The 27,838-nt window shown below is 38.9% G+C and overlaps 1 protein-coding gene across 1 annotated transcript in view; it reads left to right on the top strand.

Moving 5' to 3' along the window:
* The window catches only part of LOC6505486 (meiosis-specific transcription factor mei4), an 84,161-nt gene extending 63,643 nt beyond the window's left edge, over window positions 1–20,518 (top strand). Inside the window, exons 2-5 of the mRNA XM_032455876.2 lie at window positions 2,576–2,967; window positions 19,423–19,606; window positions 19,658–20,152; window positions 20,208–20,518. Of these exons, the coding sequence (XP_032311767.1) occupies window positions 2,579–2,967; window positions 19,423–19,606; window positions 19,658–20,152; window positions 20,208–20,471 (1,332 nt within the window). The 5' untranslated portion in view covers window positions 2,576–2,578 and the 3' untranslated portion in view covers window positions 20,472–20,518. The remainder of the gene's footprint in view (window positions 1–2,575; window positions 2,968–19,422; window positions 19,607–19,657; window positions 20,153–20,207) is intronic.
* The last annotated feature ends 7,320 nt before the right edge of the window (window positions 20,519–27,838 follow it).

Below are 27,838 nucleotides of genomic sequence, written 5' to 3'. Positions count from 1 at the left end.
CCATGAAACCTCTCAGACTGGGCTTACCTTTTCATTGTTGCGGGTCGGGGGGCGACTAGCTAATGCTCCAATTTCGTACGATGCCAAGTTCCCAGTATTGTTGACGAAGCGCTCTCAATTTGTTCAGAGCTACGTCCGATGCTTGCACGAGTCGAATTTTCATGTGGGTCCACGAGCACTGGTGAGTCTCTTGCGACAGTGCGTTTGGATAGTGAACGCGCAGGAAGTCTGCAGTCAGATAGTGCGGTCATGCATACGCAGTTTTAAATGCAAGCCTCATCTGATGACTCAAATCATGGGAGATTTACCCTTAGATCGAGTTCGCTCCGCCCATTCTCCATATGTGGTATGGATTGAAACGACGTTGAAAATTCGTGGTAGACCACCCTACAAGTCTTACATAGCCCTTTTTGTTTGTTTTGCGTCCCATGCAGTTCATTTAGAAGTAGTATCTGACTTATCAACTGATTCCTTTTTATTGGCATTTCAAAGGTTCGTTGGCGCCGAGGATGTCCGCAGATCGTGCACTGCGACAACGCGACGAACTTCGTCGGAGCGAGTCGCCACTTCGCGGCACTGCGGCAGCGAATCGAGGACGATGCGGACGAACTGCGACAATACGCATAAAAAAAAGGATGCATATTTGCATTCATACCGCCGCGGGCTCCGCACATGAGCGGACTATGGGAGGCAGGTGGGAAGTCTTCAAAGCACCTACTCCTACGAGCGGTGGGCAGCGCGAAGTTGACCGCAGAGGAGCTGCAGACCGTCCTTGTTGGAGTCGAGGCCGTCCTAAACTCGAGGCCCCTGGGCGACCTCAGTCAGGACCCAAGCGACGGCGAGGCGTTGACTCCCGGGCACCTGTTGACAGGCGGGCCGCTCATCGCCCCACCAGCACCGTGGACCCCGGACCAGCAGGGTCTAACGTGCTTGCGGTGATGGCGGCTTGTCTCGTCAATCAAGCAAACGTTTTGGCAGCGATGGTCCCGGGAGTACGTCTTTGGCCTACAGGCGCGGTCGAAGTGGCAGCGGGAGCAGGTGGACGCCAGGAAGGTCGATCTGGTCCTGCTCGCCGAGGACAACCAGCCGCCCCAACAGTGGATCACCGCCAGGGTCGTCGAGACTCATGCCAGCGCGGACGGAAGGGTCAGTGTCGCCGACGTCAGGACTAGTGCAGGAGCGGTCTTCAGGAGAGCAGTCCACAAGCTGGCGAGGTTGCCAGTGGTTGAAGCCTGATGAAGGCCTTCAACGGGCCGGTGTAGAATTAATGAAGAAGATTTTGTAGAAGTTGAATTGTATTGAAGTCTAGTATAAGTTAGCATTGGGCGGAGCGGGAGCGCAAGAAAAGCTCACTTGCGCTCTCCCGTGAATTCGCCCCGCTCCGCCGCAATAGATAAGCTAGGCTTAAGTTCTTTTGGTAAAAATATAGCGATTTATAACGTTGAGTCGAACGCTTGTGAATTAATTATTATTGAAAATGAAATTATAGTAAACAGCCACCTTTAGTTTTTTCGAAAGTGTGAGGTAAACTCATCTCAATAAACAATCTTACTTATTTCAATAAGAAAAAAAATCTTCCGCAAGAAAATGTTTCATAGATCATAAATAATCATAGAAGCACAAAAATAAATGTAGAATCGGAGAAATGTAGATCGGAGATTTCAACTTTGGATGAGTAGTCCAAAGATGTGGTAACTGCTAGATGTAATTTTTTGTTTTAAGTAGGCAACATACATTTAAAAAATGATATGTACTAAAAACAATTATGGTCAACGCAATTAAGCGATCTACATAATTCAACATTTGCTAAAATTTGATCAATTTCTTCTCTTTGGTGTGCTGTGGAAACTGTGCGTCTTGGTTCAGGGAAGCCTAAAGGTTATGGAGCAGTTGAAATTTTTCGTAGAGGAAAGAAAAATTGGAAATTGTCGGCCTGTGTTATCAGAGATAATTGAAATTTCGTGTGACTCCTAAAATATATGTGTTTCACCGGTGAACAGAATAAGTCCCGACAAGGTCTCTCTCTTTCAATTTTGCTTGAAACTAAAGACCTTAACAGACAAGCACTTATTTTATTACCCCTCTTGTGCGACTGCGCGCAGAGTGAGAGGGTGATGTGCTGCTTAATGGGCAAGAATGGAGTGTTATCGCACTACAGTTAAGTTTTTTCTTTTTGTTCAAATATTTCAAACTTTAAAATAACATTAAGGCATTACATGATAACATTACATAATAACATTAAATAAAATGTACTTATAAAATTTAAAATTAAAAAAAATTTCTCAGCTAGCACTACATCTAGACTTAATATTGCAAAGTTTCAACTCGATAGCTTTAAAACTGAGAGACTAGTTTGCGTAGGAAGAGACAGACAGGCATGCTTATATCTAAGACGGGCATGCTTATAATTAAGAATATATATACTTTATAGGGTCGGAGATGTTTTGACCAAAATTATACTACCCTCAGCAAGGGTATAATTATATATCAGATAGATTTGTTATATATTTTAAAAGACAATTGCGAGAATATGTAATTTAACTTATTTAAAATATTTTCTTATTTTTTAAAACAGATAATGGCGAACATGCAAACTAAATTAAATGTGAAAAAAAAATATTACACAAATGAATTAGATGATTCTGACGAAGAGCGAGAGCTTACCAATCTTAACTGGCTTGTTGGAAATCAAAGCATAAGTTGGTCTACGACTATTGACTTAAGCCTAAATAATAATTTAAACTTTATTGAAACTGCCAGAAAAAAAGAAGAAACGATAATATGGGATAATTCAAAAATAGTTCTCGACGAAAAGAAAATGATCTACAGCAAGGAAAGCATACCAACCAAAAAAACCAAAATATCAAAATCAAAATCTGTTTCTGATTTTAAAGTAGCAAAATCGTCAACATCAAGACGGGTAACTCCCGATGAACGTTATGAAATCTTTTTAAAAAAAATTAAATGGTGAGACAAATTATTTATAGATTTAAAGATAAGTATCAAAAACAAATTTCTCAAATTAAAAATTATAGAAAATTATAGAACTTAATGTATATACTGTGCACTATAAGAAGCTTGAAATTAGTAAAATTTTTGGTGCAACGCATTCACACCAGGCCATTCTTTAATATTGCGCTTAAGAGATTTCATTCGATTTGGTTTGATTGAGAGTACCACTTTGAAGATGTCTGGTGTCAAAGACTGACATTTCGTTAGTATAAAACATGATTTTGATTAGACACAAATTTAAGACAATCAAGAAAGAGAAGCTAACTTCAGGCGGAGCCGAAGTTTATATACCCTTGCAGTTAAGGTTGTGCCATTTACGATAGTTCAGTTATATGGCGGCTATAAGATATAGTCGGCCGATCCTTATGAAATTTGTCAGATCGGACTAGATTGCCCAAAATGAAATCTTTTTAACTTTAAAAACACGAAAGTTATGCCAATTCCGATCGTTATATGACAGCTAAAGGATATAGTCAGCCGATCCTTATGATTGTATTTTGTACATAAGATATCTTGGCCAAATATATCATGTGTGGAAAGTCCCAACCCTCTAACTTAAAAAACACTAAAGTTAAGGCATTTCCGATCAATCAGTTATATGGCAGTTATAGGATATAGTCGACCGATCCTGGCCGTTCCGACTTATACTGCTTGCAAACCACAGAAGGATGTGTGCAAACTTTTAACTCAGAAGCGTCAAAACTGAGAGACTAGTTTGCGTAAAAACAGAAAGGCAGACGGACCGACGGACTGACGGACATGCTTATATCGACTCTGGAGGTGATCCTGATCAAGAATATATATACTTTATAGGGTCGGAGATGTCTCCTTCACTGCGTTGCACACTTTTGACCAAAATTCTAATACCCTCTGCAAGGGTATAAAAAACGAAATTTAAAAAAATTTAATTTTGATTATTCTTGTTGTTATACCCTTGCAGAGGGTATTATAATTTTGGTCAAAAGTGTGCAACGCAGTCAAGGAGACATCTCCGACCCTATAAAGTATATATATTTTTGATCAGGATCACCTCCTGAGTCGATATGAGCATGTCCGTCTGTCCGTCTGTCTGTCTGTCTGTCTGTCTGTCTGTCGGTTTCTACGCAAACTAGTCTCTCAGTTTTGGAGCTATCGAATTGAAACTTTGCACACATCCGTTTTTTCCTTGCAGGTAGTATATAAGTCGGAACGGCCGGGATCGGTCGACTATATCCTATCGCAGCCATATAACTGATTGATCGGAAATGCCATAACTTTGGTGATTTTTAAGTTAGAGGGTTGGGACTTTTCACACATGTTATATTTGACCAAAATATCTTATGTACAAAATTTCATAAGGATCGGCCGACTATATACGATCCGCTATATATCTAATAATATAAGATGCGTGGCGCCACCTAGCGGACTGCGACTCAACTGCAAGGGTATATCAACTTCGGCTCCGCCCGAAGTTTGCTTACCTTTCTTGTTTTTTATCTATGCTCTCCTATGCAGTTATTCTCTAACCAAACATCTTTCAACATCTATTTCGTAATAATTTACCGCTATTTTAAGCCATATTTTTTCGAACTGAAAGCTATTAGAACAGCTTTAAAGAACAGCTTTCCAATCCTGACGTAGAATCGTCCTCGATTCCGTCAATGTCACCTTCATCAGAGAAATCTAGATTTAGTATAGCCGTGCACCAAGTCATTATCTTCCAGGAGTAGAGGGGCAATATTTTCGTTTTGTCTCAGGGATTTCTTCGGTTTGAATTACATTCTTGATTCTGGATCTTATTTTCATTGCAAAAACTGGCAAGTTGCTTAAAGGTAAAGGCCTTCCCTCGATCGGAGATAATTATGCGTGGTAGTTCAAAATAGCTTGAAACTTCAGGGTGTTTATAACCTGAGTTGTTCTTGTATTCCTGACAACTTTAACCAATAGAGCGAGAACGTGTGACTGTTTCCACGCTTACTTCTAAGCAATTTGCCAGTTATTGCAATGAAAATTAGATCTAACATCAATAAATTAGTGACCATTTATGGAAGTATATCGAAGCTTTGTGGTTTTAAAATTAATCTAAACCTATTTTAAGATTGAACTCGCAAAAATGCTTTCCTTTTTGTGCAATTTGAATATTTACTTCTGTCAGGTGTCATCGCGTTAGCTAACTTTCGAGCCGAAGTTGATTTATTTCGCAAATATCGGCTATAGTTCACCGATTCTTGTTAAAATTTAATTAAAATTACTTTTTTTTAATACAAATTTTGAAAAAAGTCCATACCTTTTATCTTAAAAATCAGTTAAGTTGTGTAATTTTCGAGCATATATTTACTTGGCAGCTATAAGATATAATCGGCTACTGCTTTGTAAAATTAAGTCGATCGGATAAGTTGCCTCAAAATAATGGTTTGTTAGATTTGGTAAGACGCCTGGCGGTCGCCTCCTGTGAAGAAGGACTTATGGTCTAGCAGTTCTCCCACCCTAAGGCTTTGGTTAATCTTTCTATCTTAGGATCTATTTCTGACATAATTGATAAGTTGTTGAGGTATCTGTTGCCCAGGTGTTGAAGTCTGAGAGAATGCAGGGCTGGACAATGGCACTGAGGGTATGCGTATGTCACTATCCTGCATCCACCCTCTTCCATCTTCCTCTTCCAGCTATGTTCCATAGGAGAGTGGAGAGGACTCCGCCTTGCGGTATGCCTCTACTGACGGCACTTGTGAAAGAAAATGTACTTAGGGAGGACGTCACTTTTCTGCAGGTTAGAAGCTGGTAGCATGTTCGACTGTCATCGCATGCAGACGGGTTTTTTATTGTTCTCCGGGAAAAAATATTCAATAAAATCATAAAAGTGCAGTGACTGGTCTAAGAAATCTACAATAACGCGAAAAGACGCTTTTTGCGATGAAATCGCTTATGTTTATATTGATTAATTAATTAATTAATATAAAACACAACTCTTAAAACTCAAACTAAATCAACCTCGACTGCAATGAGCTTAAACGACGTTCGCACACAACGTTAACGTGAGCAAGACGAGAGACGGCTCTCAGTACAAAGAAACAACGCGTACTTCTCTTTTAAAGCAACCGAAAACCATGCAAGCTCTGATCAAGCGCGGTCAATTACCCCCAACTTGACCGAATTCTTAAACGTAGAGAGCGAGAGAGCGCGTTCCTGCTCCCCCTCGATACCATCGATGTCTCTGCAGCCAAAGAGTGCAGTAACTAGTACCTCAATTTCTTTGACAACGTCAACAGTAACAACAACAACAACCGCAACTGTATCGACAGCGCGTTTAACGACGTCATCAGCTAGCAGCGCAAATAGTAATACGTCCGCTCTGCCCGAAAACCAAAACAAAAACAATGACTATATTAAGCCGGCTGTGCAGACTGGCATGGATCGCTACATCCAAATCAAAAGGAAGCTGAGGCCCCTGAATTCCAAACGCAAAATAACCCGTGGCAATGCTAGCCTAGCAGCAAAAGAAACGCCCATTAACTCAAACCGATTTAAAATCTTGGCAGACGCCGATGAGGTTGAGGCCGTCGAATCCACTGAAGATGAGAAAAGGAAGCCAAAACCTCCGCCTATCTATATACGCGAAAAAAGTTCCAATGTTCTTGTCAACAAAATTATTGAGCTTATTGGTAAGGATAACTTCCACATAATACCCCTTGTAAAGGGCAACATTCAAGAAACAAAAGTTCAAATGAAGTCTGAAGATAACTACAGAGTATTATCAAAATATCTTACCGAGAATAAAAAGAACTTTTACACGTATCAGCTAAAAAGCAGCAAGGGCCTGCAAGTCGTACTTAAGGGCATAGAGCCCGAAGTAACGCCTGCGGAGATAAAAAAGAAGGGTTTTAGCGCCAAGACAGTCCTTAATATCCTTAACAGGGATAGAAAGCCGCAGCCACTCTTTAAGGTTGAGCTCGAACCAGAAACCAAGCTCCTGAAGAAATACGAAGTGCACCCAATATACAATCTTCAGTACCTGCTGCACCGCAGAATTACAGTTGAGGAACCGCACAAACGCAATGGCCCGGTACAATGTGCGAACTGCCAGGAATATGGCCATACAAGGTCATACTGTAAACTGCGCCCGGTGTGTGTAGTTTGCGGAGAGCTTCATGACTCCGCACACTGCCCAGCGAGCAAAGATGACAGCAACTCGAAAAAGTGCGGCAACTGCGGTGGCAATTACACTGCTAATTATAGAGGATGCCCAGTCTATAAAGAGCTGAAAAGTCGCATCCACCAGAAAGGAATAGCTGCCCACACCCAAAATGGACAGTTCACGGCGTCCAGATCAAACCCTGAAGTCTTCTTCTCGACTGCAGCCAGATCCTCACTTGGACCCATTAACTCTGACAAAAATGTGACATACGCAAGCAACTTTGAAGCTATGATATGCAGCCTACAACAAAGCCTGACGGAATTTATGTCGTTTATGCGTAAACTATGCAAGATTTAATGCGAAACCAAAATCTATTGATTCAAATGCTGGTTTCACAACAATCCAAATAATGGCTTCCCTACGGATATCTACGTGGAACGCTAACGGCGTTTCGCAACATAAACTTGAGTTAGCTCAATACCTACTCGACAATCATATCGATGTAATGCTGCTTTCGGAAACACACCTTACAAACAAATACAATTTTCAACTACGAGGATATTCATTCTACGGAACAAATCATCCAGATGGTAAAGCACATGGTGGGACTGGAATTCTAATCAGAAGCCGCATAAAGCACCATTATCAAAACAAATTTGCTAAAAACTACCTACAGGCCACATCTATAAATATACAACTAAATACTGGCAACCAACTTACACTAGCCGCCGTATACTGCCCCCCTCGCTTCAATATAGCTGAAGAAGAGTTTATGCAGTTTTTCAACACACTTGGAGACCACTTCATAGCAGCAGGAGACTACAATGCCAAGCACACACACTGGGGATCCCGTCTCGTGACTCCAAAAGGGAAGTAGATCTATAATGCAATTATCAAAGCCAAGAACAAGCTCGACTATGTTTCTTCTGGCACACCAACATACTGGCCGGCAGACCCAAGGAAACTACCAGATTTAATAGACTTTGCGATTACCAAAAACATCCCTAAAAATCTGATAAGCGCCAATTTTCTATCGGATCTTTCATCTGATCACTCGCCTGTCCTGTTTATTCTACTGCGACATCCAGGAACATTGGAACAACCATTAAAATTGACCTCACAGAAAACCAATTGGGTTAAGTACAGAAAATATATCAGCTCACACATTGAGCTAAGTCCTCATCTCCACGATGAAGCCAACGTAGACAGCTTTGTTAATTCACTTGAGTCTGTACTCGTCTCTGCAGCTCGAGCCTCAACATCGCAAACTATAAATACACAAAGCAATAAAAAGACAAATCTACAAATCGAACAGCTCGTCCTCAAAAAGCGGCGTTCACGTCGCGAGTGGCAATTCCACAGATCGCCATCTACTAAGCAAAGCTTTAGACATGCCTCACGTCAAATTACTAAAGCCCTACAGCAAGAAGAAGCTTATGTCCACCGCCGCTATATAGAGCAATTGTCAACTTCTAGTACAAAACACTCACTATGGAGAGCTCACCCAACTCTAAGCTCACCGAAAGAAACAGTGATGCCTATTAGAAATCCCACAGGCGGCTGGGCGCGCAGCGATGCAGACAGAGCCAGCACGTTTGCCAATCACCTCAAAAATATCTTCCAACCAAATCCGGCCACTAGTGCCTTTACTCTGCCGACTTTACCATATGAGCCTCATCTTCAACATGAACCAATCGAGTTTCGCCCAAACGAAATCGCTAATATCATCAAAAACCAACTAAATCCGAAAAAATCACCAGGCTGCGACCTCATAACTCCCAAAATGATCATTGAGCTTCCATATTGCGCCGTCTGCACTATCACCCAGCTCTTCAATGCCATCGCAAAACTTGGCCACTTTCCAGCGAGATGGAAAAAGTCAATTATAATAATGATAGCAAAGCCGGGAAAAGACCACACAATTCCCACGACGTATAGACCTATAAGCCTACTTTCATGCTTATCTAAACTATGCTTATCAAATACCTAAGGATCCAGGAAGGAATCCCGTCACATCAGTTTGGGTTTCGTGAAAAGCACGGAACAATTGACCAGGTCAACCGGATAACAGCAGAAATTCGGAATGCATTCGAAAATCGCGAGTACTGTACCGCAATATTTCTAGATGTCTCTCAAGCATTTGATAGAGTCTGGCTAGAAGGTCTAATGTACAAGATCAAGACAATGCTTCCTTGTAATACCCACAAGCTCTTAGAGTCTTACCTTTACGACAGAAAATTTGCTGTGAGGTGCAACACTGATATATCTGACGAATTCACTGTTGGAGCTGAAGTTCCTCAAGGAAGTGTACTCGGACCAACATTATATGTTCTCTACACAGCAGACATCCCGACAAGCACACGACTAACAACATCTACGTTTGCTGATGATACAGCTATTCTTAGCCACTCAAAATGCCCGATGCAAGCAACTGCGCAGCTAGCTCTTCATCTGGTGGATGTTGAAAAATGGCTATCAGACTGGCGAATTAAAGTAAACGAACAAAAATGCAAGCACGTTACGTTCACCTTGAATAGGCAAAACTGCCCGCCCCTTACGCTAAACAACACCCTACTCCCGCAAGCAAACGAGGTAACATATCTAGGAGTACACCTCGATAGAAGACTCACATGGCGTCGGCACATAGAAGCTAAAAGAACGCACCTAAATCTAAAAGCCAGCAGCTTTCATTGGCTTATCAACGCTCGGTCTCCCCTTTGCCTTGAATATAAAGTCCTGCTGTATAACTCGGTACTTAAACCTATATGGATGTACGGCTTCCAGTTATGGGGGAATGCCAGCATTAGCAATATTGACATAGTCCAGCGAGCTCAGTCGAAGATCTTGAGAACAATCACCGGGGCACCGTGGAACGTTCGCAACGAAAACATACATCGCGACATAAACATTCTTTCAGTCAAAGATGTGATCGCAGAACAGAAGGAAAAGTACTTTAGCAAGCTATTGTCGCACCCTAACCACCTGGCGAGAGGTCTAACAAGGTTGAGCAACCAATCACGACTTCGTCGCAATGACCTACCCACCCAGCGACCGTCTTGAGGAACGCGCAACCAGAATGCAGTCTTAGTCTACTGTTAGTTAAATGTTAATGTTAAGATTTGAAAACTTATTGTTAGTCTCAAAATTAAGAGAAGATCCAATAAATAAAAGCAAAGTTTAAAAAAAAAAAAAGAAGCTGGTCAATGAGTCCCACCAGGTGATCATCTCGTTTGATCATCTCGTTTGATCATCTCGTTTGTACCCCACCATGTGATCGTTTGGTTTGGAAAAAATTAGAGTGAAAGTAAAAAAATTTGAATCACTAAATTGGGACATGTAGTCCCCAGATAGAACATTTACAATTTATGTATTCGCATTATACTCCTAAATACGCGTCGATTGGTACCTTAACCTGACAATTCGATTGGTATCCCGATCCGACATTTCTTGCAGAAGTTATTCAAGAAATTCGATTTTTACAGCTATTTCAAAATTAAACCAGTTTGTCTGTTTTTCTGGTTGTCGTTTGCACAGTCCAGTGTCTGTGTCTACAATTTCTGTAAAGTTTTACTAAACAAGCTGAACCTGCAATAGATACGTTTTAAACATAGAAAAAGTTTTAGATAGCCATGACTTTTTGAAAATATGAGATTAAAAACTGCAATTTAATTAACGAAAATATTGTTTAACCACCTATAATAAATTATATAAAATTATTTCGAGTTTTTCCTTAAATCTAAAATTAAAACATGGTATGATCTACTGATTTCAATAAGAAAATAAAAATCTTCCATAGGAAAATGTTTGGGGAAAAATCATAGAAGACCAAAAAATGATGTAGAAAATCTGAGATTTTAACTTTGGATGAATATTCCAAAGATATGTTAACTGCTAGATACCATTTTTTAATTTTAGTTGGAACACATACATTTCAAAAATGATATATACTAGAAACAATGATGGTCATCGCCATTACACGGCCTCCATAATTCAATATATCGTAAAATTTGATCAATTTCTTCTCTTAGGTGTACCGCGGAAACTGTGGGTGATAGAACCTATGTTTGTTCTAGGCTTTGGTTCAGGGGAGCCTAAAGGTTATGGAGCAGGTAAAATTATGCGTGGAGGAAAAAAAAAGTTGGATATTGTCGGCCTGTGTTATTTGGCATAATTTTTTTTTTTTGTCGTATTTGGTTCTATTAAATCAGGGATGCCCAGTCCCATTGCTCTCGTTCCTCCTTTGTTGTTGGATTGCTCTGTCATATGGGTAGAGCAAAATCATATACGTGTGCTGCTCCCAGTATAGGCAAGGCAAATTACAATAACAATTTTTCGTAGTTTAATAACACTTAAACAGTTTCAACACTTTTCTGGCATTTTGTTGTTGGATTGCCGAAAACTTTTCACTGCAAAAAATCACTTCTTGTTGTGGTTTTGGACAGAATGGTTGACTGTGGAACGATGCATTTTTTCTTTGTCGAAAATTTTCTTTGCGAGCAGCAATGTATTATATGTAATATAATAATAAGCGGAAACAAAAAAATTAATTTGGAAAGGCATTTTATTAAATGCTATGCTAAAGTATCTGCGTCACAAGCCGATATGGAAGCGCAGTAAAAAAAATTCGAAAAATAATTGAGCATATTGAAAATAATTATAATCCTAAAATTAATTCTCAATTATCCGAAAAAAATTTTTTTTTTTTTTTCTGTTGAAAATGTTACAAAAATTTTTTTCAGTGATACGATAGAAAAAAAAAAAAAAACTATCGCTCATATGTATTTGTGCTTTTGTGCATAGGTATTGGAATTTGCTCTGTCATAAGCAGTGCTTGGGCACCCCTGTATTAAATATACACTGTTTTACGCTAATACGGGTTTTAATAGAAACCGAATAAATAGACGAGTTTCAGTTCAGATTTTCAATATTTAATTCAATTAAATTAGGTTCAATTAAACCTAATTTAACCCTAAAACCTCGTGGGAGAAACAAACAAAATAGAACAGGCAAAACTCGTGCAGAGAAGTCTGGTGATCCTGGGTGAGGAATCTTCGCTGAAACTCGATCAGTTCATTCTTGGCACCCATAAAATTGATAGCATTATCCAACCATATCTGTCTGGGTTTACGTCGCGTACAAATAAACCGTTGGTACGCGCTAAGAAACGAAGCTGTGTAAAGGTCCTTGACTAACTCAAAATGGATTACCTTCATACTGAAGCAGATGATTACGCTCACATAACATTTAATACGACCCTTGTTTTGAAACTCTGCCTTGTAGAAAAACGGTCACCAAAAATCTACACCTGTTACATCAAAGCTTTGAACTCTTTTAAATCTCTCGTTCGGAAGATCAGCCATGACATGCTCCAGTAGATGAGGATTAGCGCGGAAATAGCGATCGGATGACATCCCCGTCAACACGAAGCAAACCAGCATTATCCACAAAAGGAGCAAGCGAGGCAAGCGGGCTTGAGACGTATATTGGGCCCTTAAATTTGGATGAAGATCCAGCTTGCGCCAATGAATGGAACCACCTGTGCGTATGATTCTCCTAACAGCTCCACGCTGTGATTGATTGGAAGACGAACCGAATAAGCACCTGATTCAAGACGGACGTGGTGCATGGCGAAGGGGGCATCGCAATCGAGCTCCTCCTTAGTAGCCTAAACGATAGGCGCAATACAGGCTTCCAGTTCGTAGAATTGGTGGAGAAGACAATCAAGTTTAAAAGGGTTTGCAGAGTCAGGAGAAATCATCTTACATGAGGCGGCCAAATCAGATCAAAAAACAGGCTTGGTTCAATCAGCAAATCCATACGCTGAGCTCTGAGGAAGTTCGGATAATTTGGAGATATATATGTTCAGGCCACGCTGACGCTGTATGATATGATATACCTCAACTGCCTCAATGTACACAGAATACGTGGATAGGCGTGACTTCAGGCAAACATTAAAGGATGCTTAGTGAACTTAGCGTCTCCAGGGCCAGTCACAGCTAAAATGCATTTGGTGCGATGAAGCTGAAGTTGGCTGGCCAGCCGTGGTGTGATGAGATGAACTTGTAAGCCGGAGTCAAGTAGCACTCGACACGAAAAGCTCCTGATCGGCCACGGATGAGAATGTTATCGGTGGGAAAGAACACTACTTCAGCGCGGTGATCCTGGGTAACTAGCGTAACAGGAGGAGCCTGAGAAGCCGCAACCACAGCTTGATTGGCCAGATTCAAACCAGAAGCGGGAATGGAAGTAGTGCTATATAATTGCTCGCAAGGATGCAATAGAGCATGATGACCCCATTGTATCGAACGTTGGGCAAGAAGGCACAGCATGTGCCATGATGCCGCACAAAGCACACGAAGCAGGCGGAGCGTTCAGGAGCATGCACGACCGATTATTAAATGGCCTACCGCGGCCCACCTGATTGGCTTGCAAATGCGGAGCTAAGGCCAAATCCACAGTCTCAAGGGTACTACACCTTTGTTCCAAGAACCAAGCCATAAATTGTGGTAGGGTCCAGCTTATGGAAGATGATCTGGTTGGGGAAGCACCCTTGAATTTCGTCCGACATTTTCTGACACGTCACTTCTGCACGTCTCCGGAGCATCCTTTTCCTACTTGACGTAGCAGATCCAGTAGCTTCAGTTCCAGACTCTATTACGCAATTAAAATGCAACTTTGAAACAACAAAAACACCGGCGTTTTAGTGGCACTTCTTATGTTTATCACAATAAACGCATGAAAAAGCGCATGAGGTACAAATACCACCAAGCGCATGTGTACGTGAGAGAAACAAACAAAATATAAACTGCTGATAAGCCTGCCACTGCTCCTCCGTTTTAGAGCCTTTATAATATATTTATAATATAGCCTTTATAATATAATATATTATAATATATTTGAAACAGCCTCGCCTTTGGCTGCTTTACCCAACACACTAAAATTTTAAATTTAGCTTGGCTTAAAAGCTTCTGTTCATAAGCAAACCGTCCAACGCTGTTTGAATGAGATTCACTTGTGAATCTCTTCTGGAGCGTAGTGATTAGATAACGCAAACTCTTTTCCACAGATTCAAATTTGTGGAATCCTTATCTACGCTGCAGCCCTGACCTTATGATGCAGGGCGTCAAAATAATACGGTCCCATTTTGCTTTGCTCCTGGTTTCGCAGTATTTTAAGCCCAATATATAATATAACGATTTACAAATGACTCCAATAACATCGAGGAGATCAGTGAGAGGGAAATTACTATCACTTAAAATTAAAGATATTATTCAGTAATATGGCATTGAGCTTGAACAAATTTACAGGTAAGCTTACAAGAATATAATACAAAGATATAATACAAAGAATTGAACTCGTTGTATGTTTTTAAATATTTATTATGCTTTGCAAAACTTTAGACAATGCAATGCAATGGATGGTATTCAAGATATTGATCTTGAATTAAATAAATATTAAATAACGTGAAGCCTGTTTGATGTGCAGCGCATACATTGCAGCTGTGTTTGACGTAAATAAAACATGTGATATAGGCACAAAAATACACGCAAGCCGTCAGGTCCTTCACTTCCCTAAATTTCATTTTAAATAAAAGACACGCATCTTTGACAGCTGACAATATCAATTCACTATTAATTATTATACTTAATTCATAAAATTTAGTTTTCAACAAAAATATGAGTAGAATATTGGATACAAAAACATTCATACAAGCAGCGTCGTGGTGAAATTCAATCCAAAAAGTTGCGATTTGTTTTCCTGTTCCTGTAAACGAGGAGACTATCGAAAACTGCACACGGCAAAGGTTTTACAGTATTGGACCTGCAAAATGGATTCTTCCACGTACCAGTGAAAAAAGGCCGTCGGGCTTACACCACAATCATTGCACGTGAAGGACTCTTCGAGTTTAATAGAGCTCCGTTTGGTTTTCGAATCTCCCAATCCACGAATTTTCTTTTTGTGCCATTACTTCGAAGATGGTAAGATTTTTCCGGGATCATAGAAAACCACTGCAATTAGCAGCTTCCGCATGCCTAATATGAAAGCAGTGCAATCTTTCCTTGGGCTCATTGGATTCTTTAGGAAGTTAATGCCAAACTATTACCAAATAACTCGCCCACCCACAAACTTTCTAAAAAAGGGCGTCGAATTCAAGAGTAGGCCAGAAGAATTACATTCGATACATAAGATAAAAAGGTTACTTACAAGTGAACTTACAGTACTCCGATTGCATATAAGAACGTCAACCGAATTGCATACGGATGCTTTAAAGGAAGGTTTCGGAGTCATCCTGTTGCAGAGTTTCTAGAAGAGTTACATCCGGTATACTATACTTTCGGAGTAAGAAAACGACGGCAGCAGAGTCCAAGCAGCACATCTACATTCTGGAAGTTAAAGCAGCGTACCTGGCGCTGAGAATGTTCCGCCATTATCTTCTGGGACTCGGTTTCAAACTTCTCACGGATTGTAATGCGTTCACACAAACATCTACCAGGCAAAATTCGCCGCTGGAGAACTATAAGCTTAAAGATGGAATACTATTCATAAAAGAGGATGGGAATGAGTAGTAGTTCTAAGACTGATGGAGCAAGAAATCGTCGTAAGTGCTTACGAAGCAGGTCACCCAGCAGTGCGTAAGACTATGCAGAGAATTCAACAGCAGTTTTATATTCCACATCTCGGAAAAAAATTATTCCGAGTGATTTACAATTGTATCAGCTGTATCGTCCACAACAAAAAGCAGGAAAAGCGGGAAGGTTGCAATGTATCGAAAAGGGAAGGTTCCACTATATACCCTGCACGTTGATCCCCTAGGACCTATGGAAGCCTCAGCAAAACAATATATGTTTATCTTAGCGATTGTAGAAGCTTTTGTAAAATTTGTTTCGTTTTACAAATAGAATCATAAGCGACAGAGGATCTGTGTTTAAGAGAGAGTGACAGAATCTCTCGCCACCGAAACGTCACCGTTCGAACTGTTATTCAGAACAAAAATGATTTCCAACATCATTAACATCATTCGAAAACGCATCTTTTAAATGAATCATTTTCGGATATTATTATTGCTCAGTTAAAACCGTAACGAATAGTTGCAGTGCTGAGTTGACATCGTTGGTGATATCGGATGAGAAAAAAGGGTTGCACGCGGTGTCAGACTAGATCCCGTCGGCTAATGGGCGGGTTCTGAAACACCCCTTCTCTTTCCCTTATGCTGCCTGGGAAATCATAAATTATTTTAACATTGATGCGCGCGCATCACGAACCGCGTAGGTCAAACATGAGCTCCTCAGAACGGTAGATACAAGGATCTCTTGGGGTCCCAGAGAAAGTCCATGGGACTGGCTAGCGACAGGGCGGTGGCATATTAAACGAGGCGAATTATATTTTCTCACTCCATTATATTTCCATATTTATTCCTTAAAGAAAGTCCTTATATCTCTAAATAAGGTTACTTTTTCTCGAGCTTCGTAAATATTCAATATATATTCTTTCTTACTACGCTTAACGATAGTTTATCACTAAAGGTTTATAAACTTAATATATATTTAATTCGACTAAGTATGCGGAAGTACGCTTAATCTAATCATTCAAAATTTTAATAGTTAAAAGAGTTCCACTGCAAAGTCCGCCTACGGAAGTGGGCCATATTCGATTACCACTATCTAACTAGAGAAGCCTCTTGCGCCGGAATTCGGAGAACGCGGAAAAGTATTGATCGGAGAATTTCGCGTCACTTCAGCTGGCTTGGCATAGATTAAAGATTACTCACTTTTTTTTATATCCGCGACGAGCCGTTGAAGCGCTTCCACTGCTCGAGGCTGGAAAAGAAAATATACATATCGGAAGGACTCTCGCCTATTCCGTCAACAAAGCCAGCGTAAAACCTTCGCCAACAGCAGTGTTCCAGCCCGAAGTCTCCGGACACTACTTCCTCTTTCCCGTTTTCGGCACCGTTAGGCCATCAGTCAGATGAACACCTCAGCTCCCTTGAACACCGGACCGCTTCTTGAAAGCGCTGCAAGCGCTCCGTTCTTGCTTCCGCTCCTACAGGATGGCGCCTACTTCACGACGACTCCTGAGAGTTAGGGCCGTACCCTATCCGAATTTACAGCGGAGCGCGCCTTAAAGCGTCGCGGCTGCTTGCCACTACTTCGGCTACAGTCGAGCTCACTCTGCTCCTAGCTCCAAACTAGTCGAAGTCCTCTTTTCGCCACGACGTTTCTGAGACTAGCTCTGCTTCTTCTGACCGAACGCACAATTCTCTTTTTCCTCTGCGCGTGCCGCTCAAATCCCGCTTCGTTGCCACTAAGGATCTAACTTGTACGCCAAGACCCTTGACCTAATGAATCGAAAACATCTACGCCATGCTCACACGATCATGACCTATCCTCATGACTCACCTCGCTTCTGCGATCTGCGACCTGCCTCAAATTAACTCCGCGTACGCCAGCAAATGGCCGCTTGTAGCCTTTTGATTAATGCGGGCCCGCGTCAGCTCCTCAAACGCGACGATCCCTCAGCGGGTAAACCTTCGCTATAGCACTATTTGAATTTCTCGTTGCCTTTCACTAATCGGCCGATCTTTCCACTCAGTGGTAAAAACGCCAAAGAAAGCTGCTGCCACGCGGTTTTCTAACCTATGCTAACCTAGTTTGTTGCCAGATCGTCAGAACCTGCCATGAAATGTTAAATAGGGTCCTACTATGCAATAGGGCTGCCACATAGGCTGCTTCACCGATTCAATTGAAAACAATGTTTCAGGTGGAGTTTATAATGCCAGCAACTTTATTATGCCATTATCCTTACCGCTGAAAAGTTCTCGCATGTGCTGCGTTTCTCTAAGCATTTCCATAGATATCGAGATTGATTCCGTATAGTAGAAATGGTTGAACCATAACAATGTAGAGCCACCTAACCGTCCCCCGGTTGAATGCTTTCCTCACTGAATTTTTGAAAGTCTGCAGCGCTAGAGTCCACCAAGTGATTTCTTGCTTATAGTTAGTTTATGGAAAGGCGTTGGTAAAGCGTCTGGGCTCGTAATAAATATACTTTTTCTCAAGATAAAATTTTCTGGATGAAGGCGACGTCTGGTCCGCTTTCTGTTAGCAAAAGGGCAGAAGCTGTCTTTCTATGCAGATAAATCTGCACCAATGTTAAAAACGTTGCGCTTCACCTCAGTGACCTAAAGTGTAGGTCCTAAACCTCCCCATCAGAGCCTCTATACCAACCCACAAAAGCTTCACCAGCAAGGTCATATTCCTCATACCCGTCAAAGATGTTGGCTGGCTGGTCTGCAACCTGGCGTCCGGACTTCCCCTCAAGCATCCACCCCATGGCGTATGCTGCTCCATCTTGATCGTCTTACTAATGCCCCATTATTTGAATTACTTGTTTTGCCGACTAATATTTGCTCATTTAGGTCGAATTTTTCCTTCAATATTTAATTATTTCAAATACGGAGCCGAAGTTGAGATGCCCTTGTAGTTAAGTAGCTGCTTATATTATTATATATATATTGGCTCGTATATAGTTGTCCGATCCCTATGAGAGTTTTTCCATCAAATCAATTTTCTAATAAAAATGTTGCACCAAGCATCTTTAAAAAAATCGTTTCCGGTAGTCCTACCTTAGGTGTGGGAGTAAAAATGGGAGTATAAATTACACAGTATGTTGATTAGATTTATTAAACGACGGTTAATTTATATTTTATAATATAAACTGCTACTAAACTTAGGTTTATAAGGATGGGCTGCGCCACAATTTAACATTTTTATACCCTTGCAGAGGGTATTATAATTTTGTTCAAAAGTGTGCAACGCAGTGAAGGAGACATCTCCGACCCTATAAAGTATATATATTCTTGATCAGGATCACCTCCTGAGTCGATATGAGCATGTCCGTCTGTCAGACTGTCTTTCTGTTTCTACGCAAACTAGTCTCTCAGTTTTAAAGCTATCGAGTTGAAACTTTGCACACAAATTTCGTAAGGATCGGCCGTCTATATCATATAGCTGCCATATAACTGATTGATCGGAAATGCCATAACTTGGATAATTTTCAAGTTAGAAGGATGGGAGTTTCAATGGATTCCTCTTTGGGCAAAATAATTCGATATGCCAAATTTCATAAGGATCGGCCAACTGTATACGATCCGCTATATATCTAATAATATAAGATGCGTGGCGCCACCTGGCGAACTGCGACTCAAATGCAAGGGTATATAAACTTCGGCTCCGCCCGAAGTTAGCTTTCCTTTCTTGTTTATAGTTTTTTTAAAAATTTTTTTTTCCTTTTTTTAGTGATTTAGCAGAATATGAAAAACTAGCTAGTAAATACGAAACTGATGTGACTAGAAAACCACCATTTAATTATTCAAATATAATTGGAATGGCGATGTTGAAGAATGGGCGTGTCACATTACAACAATTGTGCGCTTGGATTGAGTCGAAGTTCGCTTTTTATCGCGTCCGGAAAAGATGGAATGTAAGTTTAAAAGTAATATATCTGAATTTTTAATATTATGAATTTTTGTAGAATTCTATAAGGCATAATTTATCACTTCATCACTGCTTTCGTAACCAAAAAAGAGAGGAAAAGGGAAAAGGCGGTTACTGGGAATTGGGACTTGACCCAAAAAAAAGTGACAAAAAGCGGATTCGTAATAGAAAACTGCGCCACGATAAATTACACAATGCCTTGGAGAGTAAGACCAAGTGCTTTCCTGTGCAAAAATTTGAAAAAATAAATAAAAGTAATAATAATACAATTTCCTCCAAGCCGTCCGTCAGTTCTAAGCAAAGCTCAGTATTAATTGATCCGATGCCATCGTTAACTAAAATGCCAACCAACGAAAACACTTTAGTAAACAAGGATCGTTTGGAAATTAACTCTTTTAATGCTGGTTCTAGGAAAGAAATTTACGAAAAAGATCATATACTGGATGCTGTACCTATAGGATCAGCTGAAATTCTTGATGCACGCCAATCCTTTCACAATTTGAGCTATCATGATTCAGATAGAAATCAACAGGTAAGATAACGAAATCATAAAATATCATATAATATATTTTTATTATTTTTAATAGATCGCCGCCCCAAATTTCTTGCTACCCAGTGGTGGTACCGGTTATGATGACACTATACCTGTACTTTCATCTTCCACACATATTAGTTTAGACGAGAGTATTCAAGCAGGAATTTCAAGTTCTGGCAACGTTAAAACTAATTACGATTCCGAAAACTTAGATGGTATTGATGAGCGATTTCATTGTCTACATGCCAGCATTCAGTACAGTCGTGGTGACGATATCTTAGACAACTTCTTGGACGTTTGTCCATTACATTATTAAAGAAAATCTAATAAAGCTATCAACAAAAAAATATGTTTTCTAGTTATTATACCTTGAAAAGGCTATTATAATTTTGTTCAAAAATGTGCCACGCAGTAAAGGAGACATCTCCGACCCTATAAAGTATATATATTCTGGAACAGGATCACTTCCAGAGTCGATATCTACGCAAAATAGTCTCGCAGTTATAAAGAAATCTAGTTGAAAATTGCCACTCATCCTTCTTTTGTTTGAAGGCAGTATATAAGTCGGAACGGCCGGGATCGGTCGACTATATCCTATAGCTGCCATTTAACTGATTGATCAGAAATGCCATAACTTTGGAGTTTTTTAAGTTAGAGGGTTGGGACTTTTCACACATGTTATATTTAGCCAAAGTATCGTATGTACAAAAATTCATAGGGATCGGTCGACTGTAACTTATAGCCGCCATATAACTGAACTAAGAGAAGGAATCGGATCGTCGGTGAGTGCAGACGTGTTTATTTTTTCTTTTTGTCCATCTTCTTACAAGTAATTTAAATAAAAGATCATACCATGTTTTAATTTTGGGTTTAAGGAAAAACTCGAAATAATTTTATTGAATTTAGGTGGTTAAACAATATTTTCTTCAATTAAATTGAAGTTTTAAATCTCATATTTTCAAAAAGTCATGCTACTGCTAAATACATGGTTACCGTTAATATTGACACAAATGACGAACTTGTAAATGGAGCAACTGGTCAGCTAAAGCAAATCACTGTGGATGGAAGTCCACGAGGTGACGACCTGTATGCCTAGGCGTGCGCGAGGAAACTCTATATATAGCCGAAGAATTAAAAATTTTCTGTAGGCAACCGATCTAAATGAATAATATACCAATCGAAAGGTATTTCAATTAGATAATTTTTGTCGAAACATATTCCAAAAGTTATTTGGTTTGGGAGAAATTAGGGTGAAAGTAAAAAAATTTTTAATCACTAAAGTGGGGCTGGTGGACACATTTTAGTCCCCAGATAGAATATTTATATATATATACATTTTAGAGCTAAATACGAGTCGATTGGTACCTCAATCGACCCGATCCGACATTTCATTTAGAAGTTATTCGAAAAATTCGATTTTTTCTTCTTCTTCAAAATGAAGCCAGTTTGCGTCGGTTTGTCGGTTTGTCTGTTTGCACTATTTTTTCTTAAAAATCCTGAAAAAAATTGGAAAATGTTTGTTACTATCATATCAGCAACTATTGTTCTACAACTTTTTGAAATACCTTAAGCTTACGTCAAAAAATTAAAAAAAACTTTGTTAATGAAAAAATTCATAACTTTATAATTAAGAAAGATATTAAAATGAGCTTTCCACCGTTGAAATGGTTTTTTAAATATCAATTTCACTTTCTTTGAGACCAAACGTCTATATAGTACACAAAAAAAAAAAACACTGAAAATAAACTTTTTTTTAAAGAAAAAAAATTATTATTCAAAATTTGGTCGACTGATCCTTTTTGTATTGCACGTGGAGATAGCTTTTGAGATGACACAACTTTTGAGATATCGCTCATATCTGACCAAATTCGTTAACTCAAGATATAGTCCTGTAAGTGCAGCTACCCATTTTGTGCAGCCTCCTGTGAAGCTTGCATTTACTTATACATGTGTGTATATTTGATTGGCAACTTTGCTTTTTGGAGTCTACATATATTTGGTCTATACCCTAAAAAGTATGGAGTATATCTTTTCAGATTTTAGTTTATTTATTCAAAAATAAAATCCAAATAAAAAAGGGCTAAAAAAAGTAAAACGTAAACATTGACTCAACTTGGACTCGAACCCAGGCCCACCGTGTTAGGAACCACGACGCTCTCCACTCGGCTAACCTCGAACTTTGTTGCTTGATTGCAACTTTTGATGTAATTCTGCTTTGTGTTTCAGTGTCTCATGTCTTAATGAGAAGACTCATAAGATTGGTACTTCAACCGACCCGGTCCGACATTTCTTTCAGAAGTTATTCAAGAAATTAGATTTTAAACTAGATAAAAACAAGAAAGGAAAGCTAACTTCGGGCGAAGCCGAAGTTGATATACCCTTACAGTTGTGCCATTTCCGATCGTTCAGTTATATGGCGGCTATTGGATATAGTTGGCCGATCCCTATGAAATTTGGCCAATAGGATTATTTTGCCCAAAATGGAATCTGTACCAAGTCCCATCTTTCTAACTTAAAAAACACTAAAGTTATGCCAATTCCGATCGTTCTATGACAGCTATAGGATATAGTCGGCCCATCCTTATGAAATTTTGTACATAAGATATTTTCATATATTTCAAAAATAAAATCCAAATAAAAAAGGGCTGCTAACATAAAACATTTACTCAACTAGGATTAGAACTCAGGCCCTCCCGTGATAGAAACCACAAAGCTCTCCACTCGGCCAACCTCGAACTTTGTTGCCTGATGGCAACTTTTGATGTAATTCTGCTTTGTGTTTCAGTGTCTCATGTCTTAATGAGAAGAATGCAAAATTTTATGAGTAGAAAGCTTTATATGCATATGCCCCCACTGAGCATATAATGCATATAAATAAAACTCTGCTTTACTTAAATTACAGCCACCACCGTTTTGGGTCAAATCATGAATTAAAAGCTAAAAAAAACCAGGCAAACCAACTCCGCCAATACTTTTCTAATATTTCTTATTTTATATCGCACACCCAAAATAAAATATTACATTCAACAATTGGTTTAACTAGAAAAACTGAAAAAACGTAATTTCCAGTTTTTTTTAATTTTTTATCTTTGCGCATTTATTTTACATATAATACATGTTTATTATATGATTGATCGGATATGCCACAACTTTGTTTTTTTTTTATAAGTTAGAAGGATGGGACTTAGTACAGATTGCATTTTGGGAAATCTTATCCGATTTGCAAAATGTTATTAGGATAATTGGCTTAACTTTGTTGTTTTTGAAGCTAGAATGATGGGACTGTCTACGGTTTCCGTTTTGGGCAATCTAATCCTATGTTCATAAGAATCGGCCAACTATATCCTATACCTGCCATATAACTGAACGATCGGAAATGGCACAACCTTTTTATACCCTTGCAGAGGGTATTATAATTTTGGTCAAAAGTGTGCAACGCAGTGAAGGAGACATCTCCGACCCTATAAAGTATATATATTCTTGATCAGGATCACCTCCTGAGTCGATATGAGCATGTCCGTCTGTCCGTCTGTCTGTCTGTCTGTTTCTACGCAAACTAGTCTCTCAGTTTTAGAGCTATTGAGTTGAAACTTTGCACACATCCTTCTTTCCTTTGCAGGCAGTATATAAGTCGGATCGACTATATCCTATAGCTGCCATATAACTGATTGATCGGAAATGCCATAACTTTGGTGTTTTTTAAGTTAGAGGGTTGGGACTTTCCACACATGTTATGTTTGATAACAAACATAACAAACATAAAAAATATTCTTGTTCGGCACGTGCAAGAAAAACAAAAAAAAAAATCAGTCACGTGCCGAACAAGAATATTTTTTATATGCAATTTTGTACACCTATATAGCATATTATTGTCACTAAAATTGATATCAGATATTTTGGGTTTCGCATGCAGGTTCGTCACCGGTACTTTACCTCGTCAAGAGGTTTTTTTATATGATTGACCATTGCGTAGTTAATGGCTCAAATTTAATAAGGCGACTTTGGATTAATTTTTTCGAGCCCATGGTTGGTGCTATCGCCAGATCAAAAGTCCGAAACAGTCCAGATCCCGAATGGAATCCTATGGTAAAAGCCTCTCGAGTTTTTCACTGTGGAAGATCAGAGCATGCTTCTGTTGTCAGAAAAAAGTTCCCAATTATTCCTGCTGAGGCTATTACCATCCATAAAAGCCAAGGAGCAACATATAGCAAAGTCGCGGTGCATCTTAAAAGAGGCATTAAACGAGCTTCGCTGTATGTTAGATGCAGTAGAGCCACTAGCGCATCGGAACTTTTCCTTTTAGGCGACTTGGTTTCTCCAACAAGATTTGGAGCTCCAAATGTCCAAGCCGAACTTCAAAATTTAAGAGAACACAAGTTCTTGGCTACGCATTACGAGCTTGTGGTTAACAGAAACGAAGCAAACTGCCTATATTACCATAATGTTGAGTCTCTTCGAAGCCATCGCGAAGATATTTTTAACGACCTTATTATTTGTTCTGCAAATTTTCTTTGTTTTGTCGAAACTTGGACTCTTCCCAGGGAAGATTTCGATATTATAAAAAGAGTTGATAGTGATCGATTAAATGGTTTTGGGAAAAATGGAATAATTATTTATGCCAAGTAAAACATTTCTGAAAATGTAGTGTTTTTGTTTGAGACAAACAAGTCTTTAAATTCCAGAACCATATATAAATCAATTGCTTTTAAATATCTTTATACATCTTTTATTGTTGTTTATAGGAATCCTGCGTATCCTATAACACAATTTCGAAATGAAGTTACGGCGGATGTAGAATGAATACGCAGATTAGATAATAATAGAAAATTGGTAATATTAGGAGATTTTAATATATGCAGATCCAGGAGCACTGATCAATTTTAAGAGGCTTTAGGGGAACCTAACCTTTGTCCATTCAATAATATTGCAACTACAAAACATTTAACGCAAATTGATTGGATATTTGCTGAAAATGAGCTGAGGAATGCTGTGGCTATTACATACAAAACAATCTGCAGTCATCATGATGGAATTTTCTTAAGTTAATTAATTTATTTAATTTATTTATTTATCGTATTTATTATTAGTTTACTTATTAAATTCGTTAACATAAATTGTAAATATTTATAGAAATTAGTAATATGCTTGTAGATTTAGAAAAATTGTTTATTTAAAAAAGTGCAATATAGACTACGCTATTTATTTCCCTCTCATGGTTTGAGACCTTGTCGTGGTGAGGGGCTGAGTCAGTGAGGATTTTTTTTCTTGTAAACTATTTAATTTTTTTGAAATATCGTTTTATTATGTGAAAGTACATTATTTTAACTTAAATTTGAAAAAAAAAGTAGAAAATATTTAGGGGTTTCAAAGTTATGCCCCGTCGAAGTGAGGTCCGTCCGAAAAAGACGAGTTGCGGTGACCAACACTGTGAAAAACTGGATAGTCTGAAATCAAAAAATGAAACGGATTTACATTTATTAAAAGTAAATCTAGTACTTAATCGAAGGATATTAAAAAAAAAAAATATTTGACAAAATGGCGACCTTTCAAAGTTGAAAAATCGTTTTTCGTCAAAAAAATCTGTAGTTTTTCAGCTGTAAAAAAAAAAGTTTTGCATAAAAAAAAAATCCTTCGATTAAGTACTAGATTATTATGTAATAAAAGAGCATGCTAAATTTCAAGACAATCGGGTCACTAGTTTTCGAGTAAGAGTGGTCACCGACTTCAAAAACGTAGTTTTGTGAAAAACGTGTTTAAAGTTTCAACTCACCATTACACTTACCGGAGGCCCCTCCCTTTCAACATGTGTAGCTCAGTGTATTTTCATCGGATCATTTCAAAATTTTGTAGACACATTTCTAAATGTATATACTTTAAGAAAATGCAAAAAAAAAAATCGATTTTTTGAAAATTACAAGTGCGCATGCCCCCTTAATAAACATCACGGAAACCAGCATCAATCCTTTGTGTTAATTATTTTATAAAATACACTATACTTTTATAAATTAAATTTTTAAAAGCATTTCAATAAACCCTTTTCCCAAAGTTGACATTAGCATAAACGAGAAATTCAAAGAAAATTTTTCAAATTCATTTTTTACTGTATTGAAATTAGATAAATTTTCAAATTTCTATGGTAGCTATAGGATACAGTCAGTCTAAAGTTTAAAATATGTAAAGTTTATGTTTAATATTGAAGAAGACACAAACACAGTCGCCCGATCTTTATTAAATTTTGTAGATAAGATATGTTAGCCAAAAATAAATTTGTTGGAATTTGTGGAAGCAGTTGAGTCGCAGTCCGCTAGGTGGCGACACGCATCTTATATTATTAGATATATAGCGGATCGTATATAGTCCGCCGATCCTTATGACATTTGGCATATCGAATTATTTTCCCCAAAGTGGAATCCATTGAAAGCCCCAACGTTCTAACTTGAAAAACACCAAAGTTGTGTCTTTTCTGGTCGTTCAGTTATATGGCAGCTATAGAATATAGTCGGCCGATCCTTATGAAGTTTGGCAAATCAGATTACTTTGCCCAAAATGTAATCTGTACAAAGTCCCATCTGTGTAACTTAAAACACACCAAAGTTATGCCAATTCCGATCGTTCAATGAAAGCTTTACAATATTTTGGTTAAATACAAAATGTTTAAAAAGTCCCAACCTTCTAAATTAAAAAACACCAAAGTTATTGCATTCCCGATCAATCAGTTATATGACAGCTATAGAATGTAGTCGACCGATCCCGGCCATTCCGACTTATGTACTGCCTGCAAACAAAAGAAGGATGTGTGCAAAGTTTCAACTCGATAGCTTTAAAACTGAAAGACTAGTTTGCGTAGAAACAGACAGGCAGACAGACAGACGGACAGACGGACATGCTTATATCGACACAGGAGGTGATCCTGATCAAGAATATATACACTTTATAGGGTCGGAGATGTCTCCTTCACTGCTTTGCACACTTTTGACCAAAATTAAAATAATTATTATAAGGGTACAAAAACCTCTTGACGAGTAAAATACCGGTATATGTGATATCAATTTTGGTGACGAAAATATTCAGTTGTTTTTTTGTACATATCTTCAATAAACAAAAAAGAAAAGCTAACTTCGGGCGGAGCCGAAGCAAGGGTATATACTTGCAGTTGAGTCGCAGTCCGCTAGGTGGCGACACGCATCTTATATTATTAGATATATAGCGGATCGTATATAGTCCGCCGATCCTTATGAAATTTGGCATATCGAATTATTTTCCCCAAAGTGGAATTCATTGAAACTCCCATCCTTCTAACTTGATAAAGTTATCCTTTAGTCGACCGATCCCAGCCATTCCGACTTATGTACTGCCTGCAAACAAAAGAAGGATGTGTGCAAAGTTTTAAGTCGATAGCTTTAAAACTGGGAGATTAGTTTGCGTAGAAACAGACAGACGGACAGACGGACATGCTCATATCGACTCAGGAGGTGATCCTGATCAAGAATATATATACTTTATAGGGTCGGAGATGTCTCCTTCACTGCGTTGCACACTTTTGACCAAAATTATAATACCCTCTGCAAGGGTATAAATATTGGAAACAGCCCCAAGCATCATTAAAAATAGCAAGGTTGTGCCATTTCCGATCGATCAGTTATATGGCAGGTTTAGGATATAGTCGGACGATCCTTATGAAAC

This window comes from Drosophila ananassae, assembly GCF_017639315.1.
Source record: "Drosophila ananassae strain 14024-0371.13 chromosome 4 unlocalized genomic scaffold, ASM1763931v2 tig00000054, whole genome shotgun sequence".
NCBI lineage: Eukaryota > Metazoa > Arthropoda > Insecta > Diptera > Drosophilidae > Drosophila > Drosophila ananassae.
The sequence above is the reverse complement of the archived record's forward strand: the minus strand, read 5'-3'. Positions and strand labels throughout refer to the sequence as shown.